This window comes from Trematomus bernacchii, unplaced genomic scaffold (assembly GCF_902827165.1).
Source record: "Trematomus bernacchii unplaced genomic scaffold, fTreBer1.1, whole genome shotgun sequence".
Taxonomy (NCBI): domain Eukaryota; kingdom Metazoa; phylum Chordata; class Actinopteri; order Perciformes; family Nototheniidae; genus Trematomus; species Trematomus bernacchii.
In genome coordinates this window covers 6,599,455-6,614,896 of record NW_022988066.1, presented here as the reverse complement: position 1 = coordinate 6,614,896, position 15,442 = coordinate 6,599,455, and the positions used below count along the sequence as shown (strand labels likewise).

Genomic DNA, 15,442 nt, shown 5'->3' with positions numbered 1-15,442 from the left:
GGGTTGTTGTTGTTGATGCTTCAGATAGAGGAAGAACTGACAAAAATCACAGAGTGTCGCTGCGTCTCTCCCACTCTATCTCTCTCACTCCCCCTTTATTCACCCTCTCTTCTCTGCCTCTCTTTTTTACATCCCTGCGTCTCTGCCTCCCTTCTCTTGCAGTGTCCCCCCTCTCTCTCTCTCTCTCTCTTTCCTCAGTCCTCCCTCTCTTTCTCTCCCTGTATCTCTATCTGGGGTTCTCTGTTTGCTTATAGCACTGGGCTTCGCTGTATGAGAGGCAGCTAGCTAACTATGAGGCTGGGGAAAGACTACATGCTGGCCATTGTGATTGTCAATTACGAGGGTAGGTGCATCTGTCGGCTGGAAACTATAGTGTGGAGTTAAATGTGGTGTGTGTGTGTGAGCATATGCACAGGTAGACAGTATGTGCGCATCTCTTTCAACACAGGGGTGAAGTTTGTCTGTAAGGTTATTGTTCTTTACATATCTATCACAGGGGTCTGTAGTCGTAGCATGCTGTTTGTGTTGTTACTGAATGTGTGTATCAAACTGTTGATGCTGGTGTGTGCATGTGCTGTCAGACAGAACATGTGTGTGTGTGTGTTATTGCTCCAGGAGCTCACTGCTCTCCCATCCCCCTCTGCCAGACCCTGCTCTGGCATGGAGCCGCATGCTAACTGAGGCTATCCCTGGCTAACTGCTACGTAGCTTCACTGTGGTCCATGAGCTGCAGAGGTGCACGCCAGCTCCTAGACTTAGTGTCAGCATGCTCAAGCTTTTTCTTTTAATTCCACAATTGCTGTGGTGCTCTCAGAGGATGACACTGCTAACTTTGAGACATGATATACGCCTCGAGCCAGTAGCAGCTCTCTCTCTCTCTTCCTCTCTTCATTTTAAATGTTCTTTATTGGCAGGTAAAATCACTACACAAAAGCGTAGAAAAATACAAACAAACAAGAAGAATAAATACGTCTTATAATAATACAAGTAAACATAGGATACATTATAACCTTGAAGATAGTAAACATATACTTTACAAGTCCCTCGACGCATAGACATGGATACATGTTGATCATTTATTATGCTTGCTTGATTATATTCATGTGACAAATATTATCTCTCTCCCTCTTAACCTCCATCTTCTTCTCTTCTTGAGCACGTTTCATCTTCATCCAGTAGTCCGTTCATTTCATACTGGCATCTTTTTCTCTGAATCACCATCCTCCCCCTCCCTCACAGCAGTCAGACAATCTCAGGTTCTCTCTGTTGTAGTTTTATTTTCTCTGACCTATTTTGTTTTGGTCATTAAAGACTGCAACTCCCAGAAGGCAGTGCCTCAGTCTGACACCACAAGGGATATCTTTCAAGAACAATATGTGCACATATTGCTAGGCTTTTTGGGCAATTTCTTATCCATTTTATAAATCAAACTCTTAATAAGTGTGTGTGTATGTGTGTGAATTCCAAATTCAATCTGGTCCGCCCAGTCGTCATGATGACATACAGCCTGCAGTCGTGGCGACAGGGGCTGTGTTTTATTAGCATGGTCAGCAGTTCGAGGAACTCTTTGTGTACACACACACGGTCACACACATGCACACACACTTATATCACCTTTATGAGTTGCTACACCACCTAATGCAGTTTTTTTTATCATCTTTACTATTCCTGCAACTACATCTACTTCACACACACACACACACACACAAAGATGCCATCCAGTGTGTGTGTGTGTGAGTGTGCGTGTCTGAGACCTTCAGATGAGATGATATGTAGTGTGTACGTGTGCGCCTGTATGTATCGATGTGTGTGTTTTCAAGGTAAATGCTGTATTTCCGCTGAATTCTGTCACTGTCAAATAAATCATGGTAACAGCCATCTGCTCTTTATGCTGCTGTTGCGCTCGGTTGGGGAAGGGAAGTTTGCGTTTTATGTGAATCCATCCTGAGGAGCCAGCGTTTTTAAGTAATCAATCTTTAGTGTTTTTCTGTCTTTTGAATTTTGTAGCTGTGTGCTGTGTTCCTTTAGCGTTAGTAGTTTGTCCAGGAATGTATTCATTCCAATCTAAGATGATTATCCTTCACCTTTATTTAGTCGTACATAGAGATGCAAGGTAGGCTTGATCATTGGAAGCAACATGTATTGCTGCAGACCTGGTACATATTGACTTCCTAAAATAGTTTCCATCTCTCCTGTTTTGATTTGTTTTGATGTCAGTGGTCTTTATGAGAAATGCCCTAATATTTGATTTATATGCTGATACAAAATGAAAGAAGCCTTAATGGAAATGAGAGTGCAGATGTGTTTTCCAATGGGTTCAGAAGTTTCAAAATTGTAATATATAAAGATTTAAATGTTCTGCAAAATGCAATGCAGATTGCAAATGCATCAGACAGCTGTTTAACTTTCCTAATGTCAGAGTATTGCTTGTATTTTTGACTGTGGGTCGTGATTTCTTTTTTTTTAAAGGTATTTGTGTGGGTGTGTGGCACGAATACAACAACAGCGCTTAACAAGTTGGACTTGGTTGCGGTCCAACGAAAGACACGGCTTGTTAAATAAAGAAAACAATAAATATATATAATATGCTGTATGTTTGGGTGTCGTTACAGAGGTGTGTTCATCCATGCATTTGTAATTCAAGTATTGTAAATCCTGTTGACATCAATAAACCTTCCTAATATTTGTGTTTTATCCCCAGATATCTGGAGTGAGCAGTCTTTCCAGACAGACCCCAACCTGCCTCCAGGATGGAAGAAGATCACAGACATGGCCGGTATCTACTACTGGCACATTCCTACAGGCACCACCCAGTGGGAGAGGCCGACCACACACCCCGCACCCCCCGGACAGACGGAGCCCCTGGAACTGGGCGACCACACCGTCTCCACACCACGGAAACACTCCCTGGGCTCACTCAGCCCCTCACCCACTCCTGACCTCGAGGTGAGAGACACAATATTGAACGTACATACTGTCTTTAGTTTTTGCTGTAATTGTCTGTGCTCCATGCTCAAGATGGTTTAAGTGATGGCAAACACTTTGTAAGTCATGTTGGACTGAAAATAAATGAATCTACACTGTAAAGAGAGGATGAGGAACAATGGGGAAAACTATTTCAGATATCAAGTCAGAGATTCATATTAACAAATAATAATTAACACTAGAACCTCCAACGGGTCAATTTTACCCGCAGCTGTTTTTTGATTGTATGTCACTTTTTCTCAATAAAATATGAAAGTCTCCCAGTCCGTGACTTTTCCTGAAAGTGTGTTATGTAGCACCCTCTGTTGTTAAACATTGTCAATATGTCAGATTGAAAAAATCGCCCAAAAAATTGCCATTTATACCTCATAGAAAATGCAGCGTAAACATGACGTGTTGCTATAGCAACGCCTTTTGTCTACTACGGTTCCTTATAGATAGAGAGATAGATTGAGAGAGAGATAGATAGATAGAGAGAGATAGACAGATAGATAATTATAGATATATCGATAGATAGTTATAGATAGAGAGAGAGATAGAGAGATTTGTACCTAAACAAAACACAAGTCTAACACCAAGCGTTTAAATCAGCACTGGTAGCGATATTTTATACTTCATGCTATCTGCACAAACTATATAATATGAAAAGCTGAGAGTCCACAAATTCTATTGGTATAAGTTTCATCCCTGTGCGATCAAAACTCACTGTTCTACATGATAAATAAAAGAACATTGTACCTTGAAAATCAATAGCGTCTAAATTTGACCCGTTGGCGGTTTCAGGTATACAGCGAACTCTGGCGGTTCTAGTGTTAAGTCAAACTCTATATTTGTAGTACAATTGGCAACAAATAAATTAGTTTCTTGTGCCAACTGTTATTATGGTCATGATTAGTATAATTGGAAATGCAACACTTTTAAAATGTAAGTCTTTAGTTAAACCTCTGATAGATCAACACAATTAACCGCTGAAGAAAAAAGTGACTTTAATAACAAGTGTGACTATCGTACATTCAGTTGTGCCTTTTTAAGTACACCTACACGACAATATATATTAACCCAACCCAACCCTACCCAACAGGGTAGACATTTCTCTTCGGGGCACCAACCACAAAAAAACATCTAAATAAAAAACAGATGAGCAGTAACGAAACAAAACACAAGGCCATTACACATTAAAACTAGGACTGTGACTTGGACTTACTTGGGAATACTGTCAGCACTTGGTCACCTAGCTAAACTAATGCTTGATATATGAGTTCTGCAGTAGATCCTGCCTTTCTGAATCCATTGTGTGTCTGCATGTAGTCGAGCCAGGCGGAGATCTTCTTCAGGGGGTCGACTCGCTCCAGCAGCACCACCTCTGACAGCTCCGTGGAGCCTCTCTCCACTCTAGAGCCCACCGTCACCACATGTGGATTTGTCAACAGCTGCTACTTTGTAAGTAACTCACACAAAGTTTTTGTTTTTTTCTGTTTTATTGTACTTTCGGTGGTAATCTTCACATTTTTTACAAATTCAGACAGCCGGTTATAGAGAGTGAGACGGAGAAAGGACCGTCAATACTGCAGTCGAGCGGCAGAACACTGAGACAATCAATCAGTCAATCATGCAGAATGATGGAGCGATACGGAGAGAGGAAAGGAGATTGATAGAGAGGAGCATGGTGTAGATAAAGTATTGATCCAGTGAGAAGGGACTGATGGTGACAGATGGATGTGCTAGAATGACCTGCAGACATCTTGACTAATAGCCAGTGACACAAGAGCCAAAATGGCAGACAGACTAACATGGTAGATGTCCTCTGAATTCTCACTATAAAGATGTTTGTCATTCCTAATGCTTCATGTCTCTGTGCTCTCTGTCTCTCCGTAGCCTCGTTCCTCCTCTCTACAGGGGATGCCTGATCCAGAGCTGCGCTCTCAGCATCTCGAAGATGAAGACAAGGTACGACACTTTAGAAACATTTCCACTTGACCTTCTTTCCCCTTGTGAACTGCCACCACTCTTAAGGTTCCCTTTTAGCTCAATAGCCTTTAGTTATGCTTAAATATCTTTCATACTGTCTGTAAATGTGTATTTGTGTGGCACAGATGGCAAGAAAACCTTTAGCATCTGTATGTGTAAATGACTTTATACGTGTCTACTTGTGTCACATACAGTGCAGTGCAGTCAGAAAGTATTTGGACAGTGACATTTTTTCTTTTGGTTTGGCTCTGTACTTCTGCACACACAGGACACCATCAAAAGACTTGGAACATCAAAACAGTTTGTGAGCCTTCATGGACAAAGAGAGTCTTGTTTTTCAACAAAGCAAACCCAGAGACTAAAGTGCAATATGTCCTCCTACATGTTTATCTTTCAAATGTTAACCTGATATACTATTGTGTTCTAGTTTTGTATTTGTTGGACCATTATTGATATTTATTTGTAATGTTACTTCTCTTTTATTGTCTCTTTATCTTGTTTTAGTGGTGCTCCTATTTTCCTTAACTTTTTGCTGTATGGCACAAACTACATTGGAATTTCGAAAATAATTACAAGATGAATGTTTTATCCATTTATTATCAACATCAAGAAAAGTGTCACTGTCTAAATGACTACTTTTATGTCTGTCTTGTTTATATTCTACTAATCAAGAATCAATAGATTCTCAGAAGTGAGGTGAATGTTCAATAGGAGCAGGAAACATTTGAGAAACATTTTGATTGACAGCTTTTCATTACAGAAATGTTTTGCCAGGTCGCTCCTTATTGCACTTTACTCTGTGTGGAGTAAACTAGTTAGCTAACAGCCTTCTTCTGTCTGTCTTCCCTCCTACCTTTGACCCCCCCAATCTCTGCCCACCACTTTGTGTGTTTGTATTTTAACGCTGTATGTAGAAACCGGTGTGCAGTGAATTTGGCGGAAAGATTGATAGTGAAATGTGGAAGGCAAGTATAATGCACTCGCGTCAATGAGTCGTGTTCTTGCTCTATCCTCACACACTCTTTTGAGTGATATATTTTTGCATTTTGTGCTTGAAATCCACTGCCTGGGCAGAAGCATGTGTGGCTGATGATTCAACATAATATAACTGCACCAACCACAGCACTTTGTCATGCTTGATATGTTAAACTGTACGTGTTACTTGGCTGCAGCAACACACTCAATAGGTTGTTTTTTTCTATACTCATGTGGCTAAAATGTTGTCATCTTTCCTTCCTACTGGCACCGATCTGAATGAGTTAACACACAGTTAACTTTCTCTCCTTTATGCAGCATGCCCCATTACACATAACACACCAACGCCATTTCTCCATCCAGCAAGGCCATCCCGCCCACACGTGGATGCATGCTGGCATACACCGTGTGGGGTCAAGAGATGTACATTTGTCTTCTGCCAGCTTGTGTCTCCATAGCCCCTCTCCCACATGCCCTGAATATTATTGCAGTCAGACATATCAGTGTTGGTTTGGAACAGGAGCCAATCCTGTTTTGGTTTAAGATAGTCAGCAGTGTGGTGGTTAGATTTATGGACATGTGCCACACCACAGTACTGTATGTTGTCAACCCTACAAGGCAAACAGTGAAAATACACATGGGATAATATGAATTTTGATAATAAAAGGTTATTTAAAAACATCTGGATAACTTTCCACTGCATCACCACGCAACTATAAAGAACCTATAAATAAAATGACAGGTCTCCTATCTGCCTGGAGTTGTTATGTCGTGTGGCATCAGACTTTAATAAAGTTTTCTTCATCTTAAAACCTGTGTGCAAAGGACAAACCTGCCGAACCCAGACAGTTTTAGCAGACAGTATTACAGGTCACATGTGTGAAAGGGGCTTAAAGGTGGTTGCCTTTTGGTCGAAGATGTGGGTTCTATTTTGGTGTCATTTTGCACTCTCTGATCATTTCCCCCTGTGTGCATCAGGACCTGCAGGCAGCCACGCTGAACTCTGACCCCAGCCTGAAGGAGTTTGAGGGTGCTACGCTTCGCTACGCATCACTAAAGCTAAGGTGGAATACCTGCACAGACACACACACACACGGACACAAAAACCTCAGTTGCATTTAGTTGTCAAACTGTCTTTTCCTAGTCTTGCTACTCAATTACATCTTTCCTTCTACTGGTTTGGTCTAGTTATTTTGTTCTAATCTTGTTCTAAATCAGTGTTCGAGTAAATGAGGTCAGACAAAGCAGGATGTTAGTTCTTCTACTCAGGAAATGGCTTGATGTTCTCTATTAGTGTAATGACTGCCTGTAACCCCTACAAGCAGAACAGGGACCTTATTAGTTAAACAGCTAATGGTTGCAATGGTAATAATAACAGTGTTTGTTTATATACCTACATTATTTGTTTTTAAACCTTTTTTTCAGGAACCGTCCATCAGAGGAAGAGGAGGAGTCCTGCAGGGTCAACAGGATCAACTCAGAAACAAAGGTACAGAGTATTTTCAGTGCAAAGCGTGCATAACGTATCATCCTAATCTGTGGTTTTACACAGGTTTGAATCATTATTCACATTGTTCTGTAGCTATTTTAATCTATTCGTTAAGAAAACATTTAGATACAGTACATTTTACATTTCTAAATGCATGATAAATTAGTTCGTAGTCTGTTGCATTGTGGTCTTCTTGTGTTGCCTTGTAATGCTAACTGAAAAAAAACAAAATCAAAAATTACATATATTTCTGAGTTTTATCGTCCGACTTTCAACACTTTAGAATATCACCAAATTCCTAGCAAACATCGCTTTCTGCTTTTAAAAAAAAAAAATGTTTAGTCTTCTTATGTCCTAAACATAGACTGTATATATAGTCCTAAGTCTGTTTATTTGCTGGTGCATTTTACATTGGCTTTCTGTGCTCTCATCTGAGTGAAGAGAGCGCCTCCAAGTGGTGAGACGGAGAGAAACAGGTCCATGCTGCACCTTGGTGCATTCATTACAGAGGCCTCTTAAACACTCACAGTTCAAATTCAAATGAGACATTTCAAGTTTTAATCAAGGAGTTATGCTCAATAAAACATCAGTCGGTAGAATGTCATTCCAATTAGGCAGATACCAGGAAATGTCAACACAAGGTATAAATACATTTGAACTAATTAAACAGAAAAACAATTATGCACTATTTATCTGATCTGATACGGTCATTGCATTCTTTCACAAACTGCCGCAGATTGCAGGAAAGCAGAAATACGTTCCGAGGTGTGTGTGGCATTCACATCGATGACTGAACCGATCAAAAGCTTTGCAGATTACAATGTAAAGCCAAAAATCAGCTCCATGACCTTGTGCTGATTTGGCTGTCGATGGTTTTTTCCCTCTGTTTGTTTGTCTGGCAGAAACTCAAAAATCCTTCAACAGTGACATTATGGTGAATACCAGACACAAACACAGTCGGGGCATCTGGACTATAACACACACACACACACACACACGTTCAATTCAAGAGAAAATATCCCACTGCATTATCAACCTTGGAACGGCCTTCGTCAAGGAGTTAACTAAAACCTCACTCGACAACAATTTCTATCTGTCACAGTTTATTTCTTAATGCTCTTAATGTCTTTCATTTTTGTAAAGCACTTTGAATTGCCTTGTTGCCTTGCCTTTCAAAAACTTAATGGACAATTTAACAACCATTTAAAACATAGGAATATAAAGTATTCTAATGTTGTGAAATGTGTTTTTGACCTACCACTGCATATATAGAAACATACCAGCAGTGTGTGTGTCATGTAGCTGCTACCACCTGCTGGTCTGGATCTGTGACAACACTTTCATCAGACTCCTGAAACACAGCGATGCACTGTGGGTATTACTGTGTGTGTGCATTCAGCAGATTAGAGAAGTCATCGGTGTAAACGTCCCCTCACTGAAGACACAATGTGTTAGTATGTTTTGTCCTGCTGTAATGGTACCAAACTGCCAACTTGTTTTATCTGAGCATTTGATCCACACTTGAATCAGTTTTTCCTATAACAAACCATGATGTCAGTGTGATGGGGCCTCACTTTGATTTTCACTCTGACCTCTTTCATCTGTAATCTGTAAGTACTTTCTGAATGGATGGCTGAAATCAAATGAATACTTGATGAGGACAGATGGATGTGTCTCTCTTCAATCAGTCTCATATTGACTACAAACATGTTTTGCTATCCTCATCTGTTTATTTATGTTTTCGCCTTGGTGGAGTCCAAATAGTTCTGCTTTCCTTACAATCCTGCCAGTTCTAACACCCACGGTTTTAATCACCATGTTGTTAAAGTCAGGCAAAAAACTACTTATATAAGCCTCAATAAACCCTAAAACTAAAACCTGCTACTCGGTGTGCAAACAGTTGTAATATGTCTGTAAGTGATGTACTGTATAAATAACAGTATCGTGGCCTGGTGTGTCTTTCAGTGCTTTGCAGTGCGATCTCTGGGATGGGTGGAAATGGCCGAGGAGGACTTGGCACCTGGAAAGAGCAGCGTTGCCGTTAACAACTGCATCAGACAGCTGTCCTACAGCAAGAATGACATCCGAGACACCGTCGGCATCTGGGGAGAGGTGAGGAAAATAGTTTTTTTGTTGTTATTTTTGCAGTTTTATAAATAGTTACTTGTTTTTTTGAGAGGGATAGTACTTGTAGAAAATCAGGTAGATCAATTAAAATGTAAAGGCGGAGCAGAGTTAAGAGCTAAAGAAGTTAGCCAGGCAACAGTCTCCTCAATCTATCTCAAAAGATGGAGGAAGGAGCGGAGAATGAAGAGAGGAAAGTGGAGCGATGTTAGGAAGTCTTCCTCTCTCTCTGCTGTGGTTGTGTTTAATCTGAAGCGACAGAACAGAGAGCGGGAGGGAGCTTCTTCCTCCTTCAATAACCTTTCATCCCCCCCCCTCTTTTTTTAAGGTTTCATTATTTATTTAGGCAGAGACACACACCTCACCTCACACATGCACACACAGGCAAATATACTTTTTAAGATAAGTAAAAGAAAGCACCTGAACTTTGGTGTGTGTGTGGGGTGTGGTGTTGTGTGTGTGTGGTGTGTGTGTGTGTGTGTGTGTGTGTGTGTGTGTGTGTGTGTGTGTGTGTGGTGTGTGTGTGTGTGTGTGTGTGGTTGTGTGTGTTGTGGTGTGTGTGTGTGTGTGTGTGTGTGTGTGTGTGTGTGTGGATGTGTGTGTGTGTGTGGTGTGTGTGTGTGTGTGTGTGTGTGTGTGTGTGTGTGTGTGTGTGTGTGTGTGTGTGGTGTGTGTGGTGTGTGTGTGTGTGTGTGGTGTGTGTGTGTGTGTGTGTGTGTGTGTGTGTGTGTGTGTGTGATGTGTGTGTGTGGTGTGTGTGGTGTGTGTGTGTGTGTGTGTGTGTGTGGTGTGTGTGTGTGTGTGTGTGTGTGTGTGTTTTTTTTCAGGGGAAGGACATGTTCCTGCTGCTGGAGAACAATATGTTGAACCTGGTCGACCCCATGGACCGCAGTGTGCTTCACTCTCAGCCAATCGCGAGTATCCGGGTCTGGGGCGTTGGCCGAGACAATGGCAGGTTAGTTTGCAACACTTATTTGTTTCTACTTTTAAATATTGAGTTATCCTCTTTTACTGTTTCTTTATTATATATATATATCTAAATGAGCTTTAACATGACGTAGTTGTGAATCATTTCAGTGTTATTAACCAAACATGACACCGTGAGGCTTTTGTGGCTCATGTTTACATTTTCAATAACTTTAATTGATAGATTAGTCACTTATTTAAATGAAGCCGATGCTCAGTAAAAGGTCAGGGTAACAACTGAGGGCAGCAGGCGAGTGCTGTGGTGACAGGCAGGGGTTAATGATTGATGATGAATGGAAGCTAATGAAAGATGAATTCATCTGTACAAAGGAGAGGATGAGAGGGAGAATGGCCTTTATCCTGCCTCGCCACGAATCCCCGGCTCGCTGCCGGTACCTTGGCTTTCACCTCAGCGTAGCTCAAAGACAGATTCACAAACACAGTGTGGTGCTGCTCGGCCACCAGCAAAGGGCACTGCTGCTGAACGCACGAGAAGGAAGGGAAATGTAGGTTAACAGGCGCAGCTGGGTGGTGAGAACTGGAGAGGTCGGTAGCTGCTGTATTCATAATTTGAGCCGGCACGTGCCTGCACATATATACACACACACACACACACACACACACACACACAGCAGTGTATGTTACAGTATCTTTATAAAATCACCCAGTCAGATCAAAGGAGCTCGTTTCCCCCCCCCCCCCGAGTTGTTTTCCACCATCTACATATAGCAGGAGAGTTGTAACAGTGGGAATATGTGAGCTGCAGCAGAGGGAGGAGGAGAGATGGGAGGGAGGGGAGTCGAGGGGGTTTTGGCAGTGAAGAGGGAGAGAGGGGGATGAGGCTGCCAGAGGGGGAGGTATGGTTAGTGCTCACTGGGTGTGGAGCGGACAGGTTGAGGAGTGTGTGTGCCTGCAGCATCACCAGGGATAGATGGTGTGAGGGTCTAAAGACGCTCCTGTACGCAGGACCAACATAGAAAAAGAAACGGCTGTGAGTATATTTACATATCTTTATCTTACTTTGGAACCATCACTTCTGCTGTTTTGTTTTATTCATAGTAGAAAAAGAGAAAGATGAGATAATAAATTAGGCCTCAGTTTCGTTTCTTATCCAGTGTGAGGGGTGCATGTCACAGTTTTACTTCACAGGTGGAATGTAAAAATCATATTGTGGTCTATGTGTGGTGGTTTCCCTGGTGGGTAAATGTGAATGGCATCACATGATACAGGACTCCTATTCATCTGAATCTATATATTTTATATATATATACATTTTATTTTCATTTCTACTGAGAGATTAAGGGTTCGAATGCAATACACTCTAAGATATTTCAATGTGTTACATCATTTTCATTCTTTTAAAATAATATTTGCTTCCAAAATTCCTCCACAGTTTAACATTCAGATACTTAAGATGTGTATGTAGTCGTGCAAACAAATAGTAATAGCTGTTTTTGCTGCATATCCGTGCCTATTTTGGGGGGCTCTTTGGTTGAAATATATGAGCAACTAGGGAATTTGGAGCCTGGTTGGAGTAAGGAGTTTCCCTTCATCGCTCTCCCCCTCTGTCACACACACTTCTACCCTTGGGACCCTTGGATTGGTTGTGTCAGGACAGAGCGGTACCCCGGTGCCTCCCCCTCTCCCCATGTGCCATGAAACTCATTATCGCCATAGAGATTACAGATTCCCACAGCAACCTTGACATTTTCAGGGGCGTCTGCATGATGATAAGATTATATTTGAAATGAAACCTCACCCCCTTCTCCCTCTCTCTTTCTCCCACTCTTTCCCTCTGACTTTTATCTTCACTCTTCATCTGGGTCTTTTATCCTTCCCACATCTTTCCGCTTTTACATTTATCATGTACAATGTTGCAGTTCAATACCAATTTCCTCTCCCAGTATTTCACTTTTCTCCTCTTATATGACTTACTCTAACTCACTTCTCTCTCAGTAACCACTTTTATGTGGCTTTGAGAAACTGCCAGTCTATTTCCTTTTATTTCTTTAAGGAAACACAAACCATTGGCAGCCAATTAAAGCTAACTGCGCCCATCCACAACATCTCTCTGTCCTGCTGTTCTTCCATAATCTCTAATACCTTATTCAAATGCTGTCAGTAGCTTGAGATATTGTAAATATAATAAGTATGCATAACAAACTGCGTTGCTGCCTCCCTTCAACCCACTTGCATTGTATATTTTCTGCACTGCTTTGAAGTTTTTAAATAAGTAATAAAAGGCACAGACAGAATATGTAAGTCATTGTGTTGGTGTGTGTATGAGGGGCTAAAAGTGTCTTATCCCTACTAACTTGCTTCCTTTCCTCCCTTGCTTCCTTGGACACAGAGAGAGGTAAACACATTCCTTTCTTTCAGTATCTCTCCATCATCTCTGTCATTCCTTATTGTTTAATTTCCTCTGCGTCTCATTTTTCTCCACTTCAAAGTGGATCATGATGTACTGAAGCATTGTCTACGCACATTCACAGATGTAGGGAGAGTACGATGACCTCCTCTGTCCTTGTCTGTCTACAGGCATTTTTTTGAAATATGCACACACACACACACACACACACACACATACACACACACACAAATGGGAATCTTTTCAGGAGACTTTCCCCTGAGGAGCTGGACTCAGAAATCTTGTTAACCCCCAGGCCTGTGTTTCTTATTGCGTGGCATATTGAAGCACACAGCTTGAAGGAAGTTATTTCGATTTGTGTGCATTTCCTGCTGACATAAATCAACGTTTGTGTGTATGCGTGTACGAGTGTGAGTCTGAGTGTGCGTGCTTTACAGGTTTAATTTGTTGCAGCTACATCTTCATTCCACTGTCCCTCCGGCTCCCTTTCCTCTTTGTTTTCATTCCCTCTCTTCAGCGGGCTTAAATAGTTTTCGGCTCCACTGGGCCCAGGGGAAAGTTCTTACCTGCTGTCACTCAGTCAACTCTCTCTTGCATCACGCTGCTTTATTGATCTCTAGGGTCCATCGACCTGCATGTGTGTGTGTGTGTGTCCTGTATTCATCAGACTGATAAAGGTCAGTTCATCGCTCATCTGTCTCCAAATGCTGTCAGTCTTGAAACTGGACACACAAACCCAATGACACGCATACAATTCTCTTGTCTCTGAGTAGAACTGAAACTAGTCCAACCATCTCTTGTGTCATCTTCATCCCCCTGGTGTTTTTTCCTCTCCCTGTTGTTCCTTTTTGACACTCTGTTTTTCTCTTTCCCAGGGACTTTGCATATGTGGCGCGGGATAAAAACACCAGGGTCCTGAAATGTCATGTGTTCCGCTGTGACACGCCAGCCAAAGCCATCGCCACCAGCCTGCATGAGATCTGCTCCCGGGTGAGTGCTTCAGACCAGGTTTGGATTTGGCAAATAGATTCAGATTGAAATACATTTTCCACTGATCAGGGAGGTCGACGATCAAACAAAAAACAGCCATTACATTTCATAACATTTACTCAATCACAAGTAGATGTTGTACCTAAGACAGAAAATATTCAAATTGTCCAGCCTCAAGATGATTTGTTTTATCACGTGTTATTTTTTTAATGTTTTTTTGTGTACTATTCCACAACCGAAGCAAACATTATAATATTTGCAGAGAGTATCTGCAGTCCTCAAAAGTCTAAAAACTCTACATTTCACTCAAACAAATTTTATTTCGCCTAAATCACAGTTATCAGAGCGCTCTCTCTCTGCACTGCAAATGTATTCGTGGATGAATACAGGAGAATGCAGACGGGTCTCAAAGAACCGTATTCAAACCATGTTTCTTATTGTGTCTGCTTCATTCACCGAACTCGCTCGGAATTAATGGACTTTCCTTTTGTTCCCAGTAAAACACATTTATAGCTTTGGAAGTCCAATTCCGTGTCGGAGAAGATCTTTAAATCCCCTCTTTATTTATGTATACTCATAATTTGGTGTCGAAATCAATTCCGTGTAGCATTAAAAATAGTTTTTAATAACTTCAGCTTCCCACAGACACTTTGTTATGACCATTGACTTGAACAGTGTGTCCCTGAAGTGTCTTTAGTTAGAGGAAAAAGGTGGAGTTAGACGCATTTGTCGTCCTTCTCATCGTTCATGCTAACACCGAATTTCTCACATTTTACTTTCAACACAGTATGTGCTAGAACGTGTGGAAATTTCACACTAAAAGGATGAACAAAGAAAGTGGCGAATTGTTCACAGCAGGGTTTGTTGAGCTGTTGATTCGCTGTGATAAACTCTCTGATTAACGACATGTTTTATCTATGTGTGGTATTTCCAGCAGTATGTGTGATTGATTTTGTCTGAGTTTATAAGATGTGTGTGTGTGTGTGTGTGTGTGTGTGTGTGTGTGTGTGTGTGTGTGTGTGTGTGTGTGTGTGTGTGTGTGTGTGTGTGTGTGTGTGTGTGTGTGTGTGTGTGTGTGTGTGTGTGTGTGTGTGTGTGTGTGTGTGTGTGTGTGTGTGTGTGTGTGTGTGTGTGTGTGTGTGTGTGTGTGTGTGTGTGTGTGTGTGTGTGTGTGTGTGTGTGTGTGTGTGTGTGTGTGTGTGTGTGTGTGTGTGTGTGTGTGTGTGTGTGTGTGTGTGTGTGTGTGTGTGTGTGTGTGTGTGTGTGTGTGTGTGTGTGTGTGTGTGTGTGTGTGTGTGTGTGTGTGTGTGTGTGTGTGTGTGTGTGTGTGTGTGTGTGTGTGTGTGTGTGTGTGGTGTGTGTGTGTGGGTGTGTGTGTGTGTGTGTCGGGGGGGAAATTACTTGAGGTTTTCTTGAGCTCTTTCGACTTTCATCTTTTTTTTCCCTCATCCTATTTTACTATCACACATTTTTCTTTTTTGTCTCCTCCCCTGTGTCTCTGCCAAGGAATACCAAGCCGCTCGTTTTTTTCCACGCCATTTCCTGATATTTCTGTGTCTGCTTATTGCCCCTCTCTC

At 41.6% G+C, this 15,442-nt stretch overlaps 1 protein-coding gene across 5 annotated transcripts in view; it reads left to right on the top strand.

Annotated features, from left to right (window-relative positions):
• LOC117474585 (amyloid-beta A4 precursor protein-binding family B member 2-like) overlaps positions 1 to 15,442 on the top strand; it is a 44,542-nt gene that overhangs the window by 22,305 nt on the left and 6,795 nt on the right. For all 5 annotated transcript variants that reach the window (XM_034120458.1, XM_034120456.1, XM_034120457.1 and 2 more), the window contains exons 5-13: positions 2,702 to 2,946; positions 4,294 to 4,425; positions 4,861 to 4,932; positions 5,868 to 5,918; positions 6,907 to 6,992; positions 7,354 to 7,417; positions 9,383 to 9,529; positions 10,369 to 10,496; positions 13,751 to 13,865. In XM_034120458.1, coding sequence (XP_033976349.1) covers positions 2,702 to 2,946; positions 4,294 to 4,425; positions 4,861 to 4,932; positions 5,868 to 5,918; positions 6,907 to 6,992; positions 7,354 to 7,417; positions 9,383 to 9,529; positions 10,369 to 10,496; positions 13,751 to 13,865 — 1,040 coding nt within the window. The remainder of the gene's footprint in view (positions 1 to 2,701; positions 2,947 to 4,293; positions 4,426 to 4,860; positions 4,933 to 5,867; positions 5,919 to 6,906; positions 6,993 to 7,353; positions 7,418 to 9,382; positions 9,530 to 10,368; positions 10,497 to 13,750; positions 13,866 to 15,442) is intronic.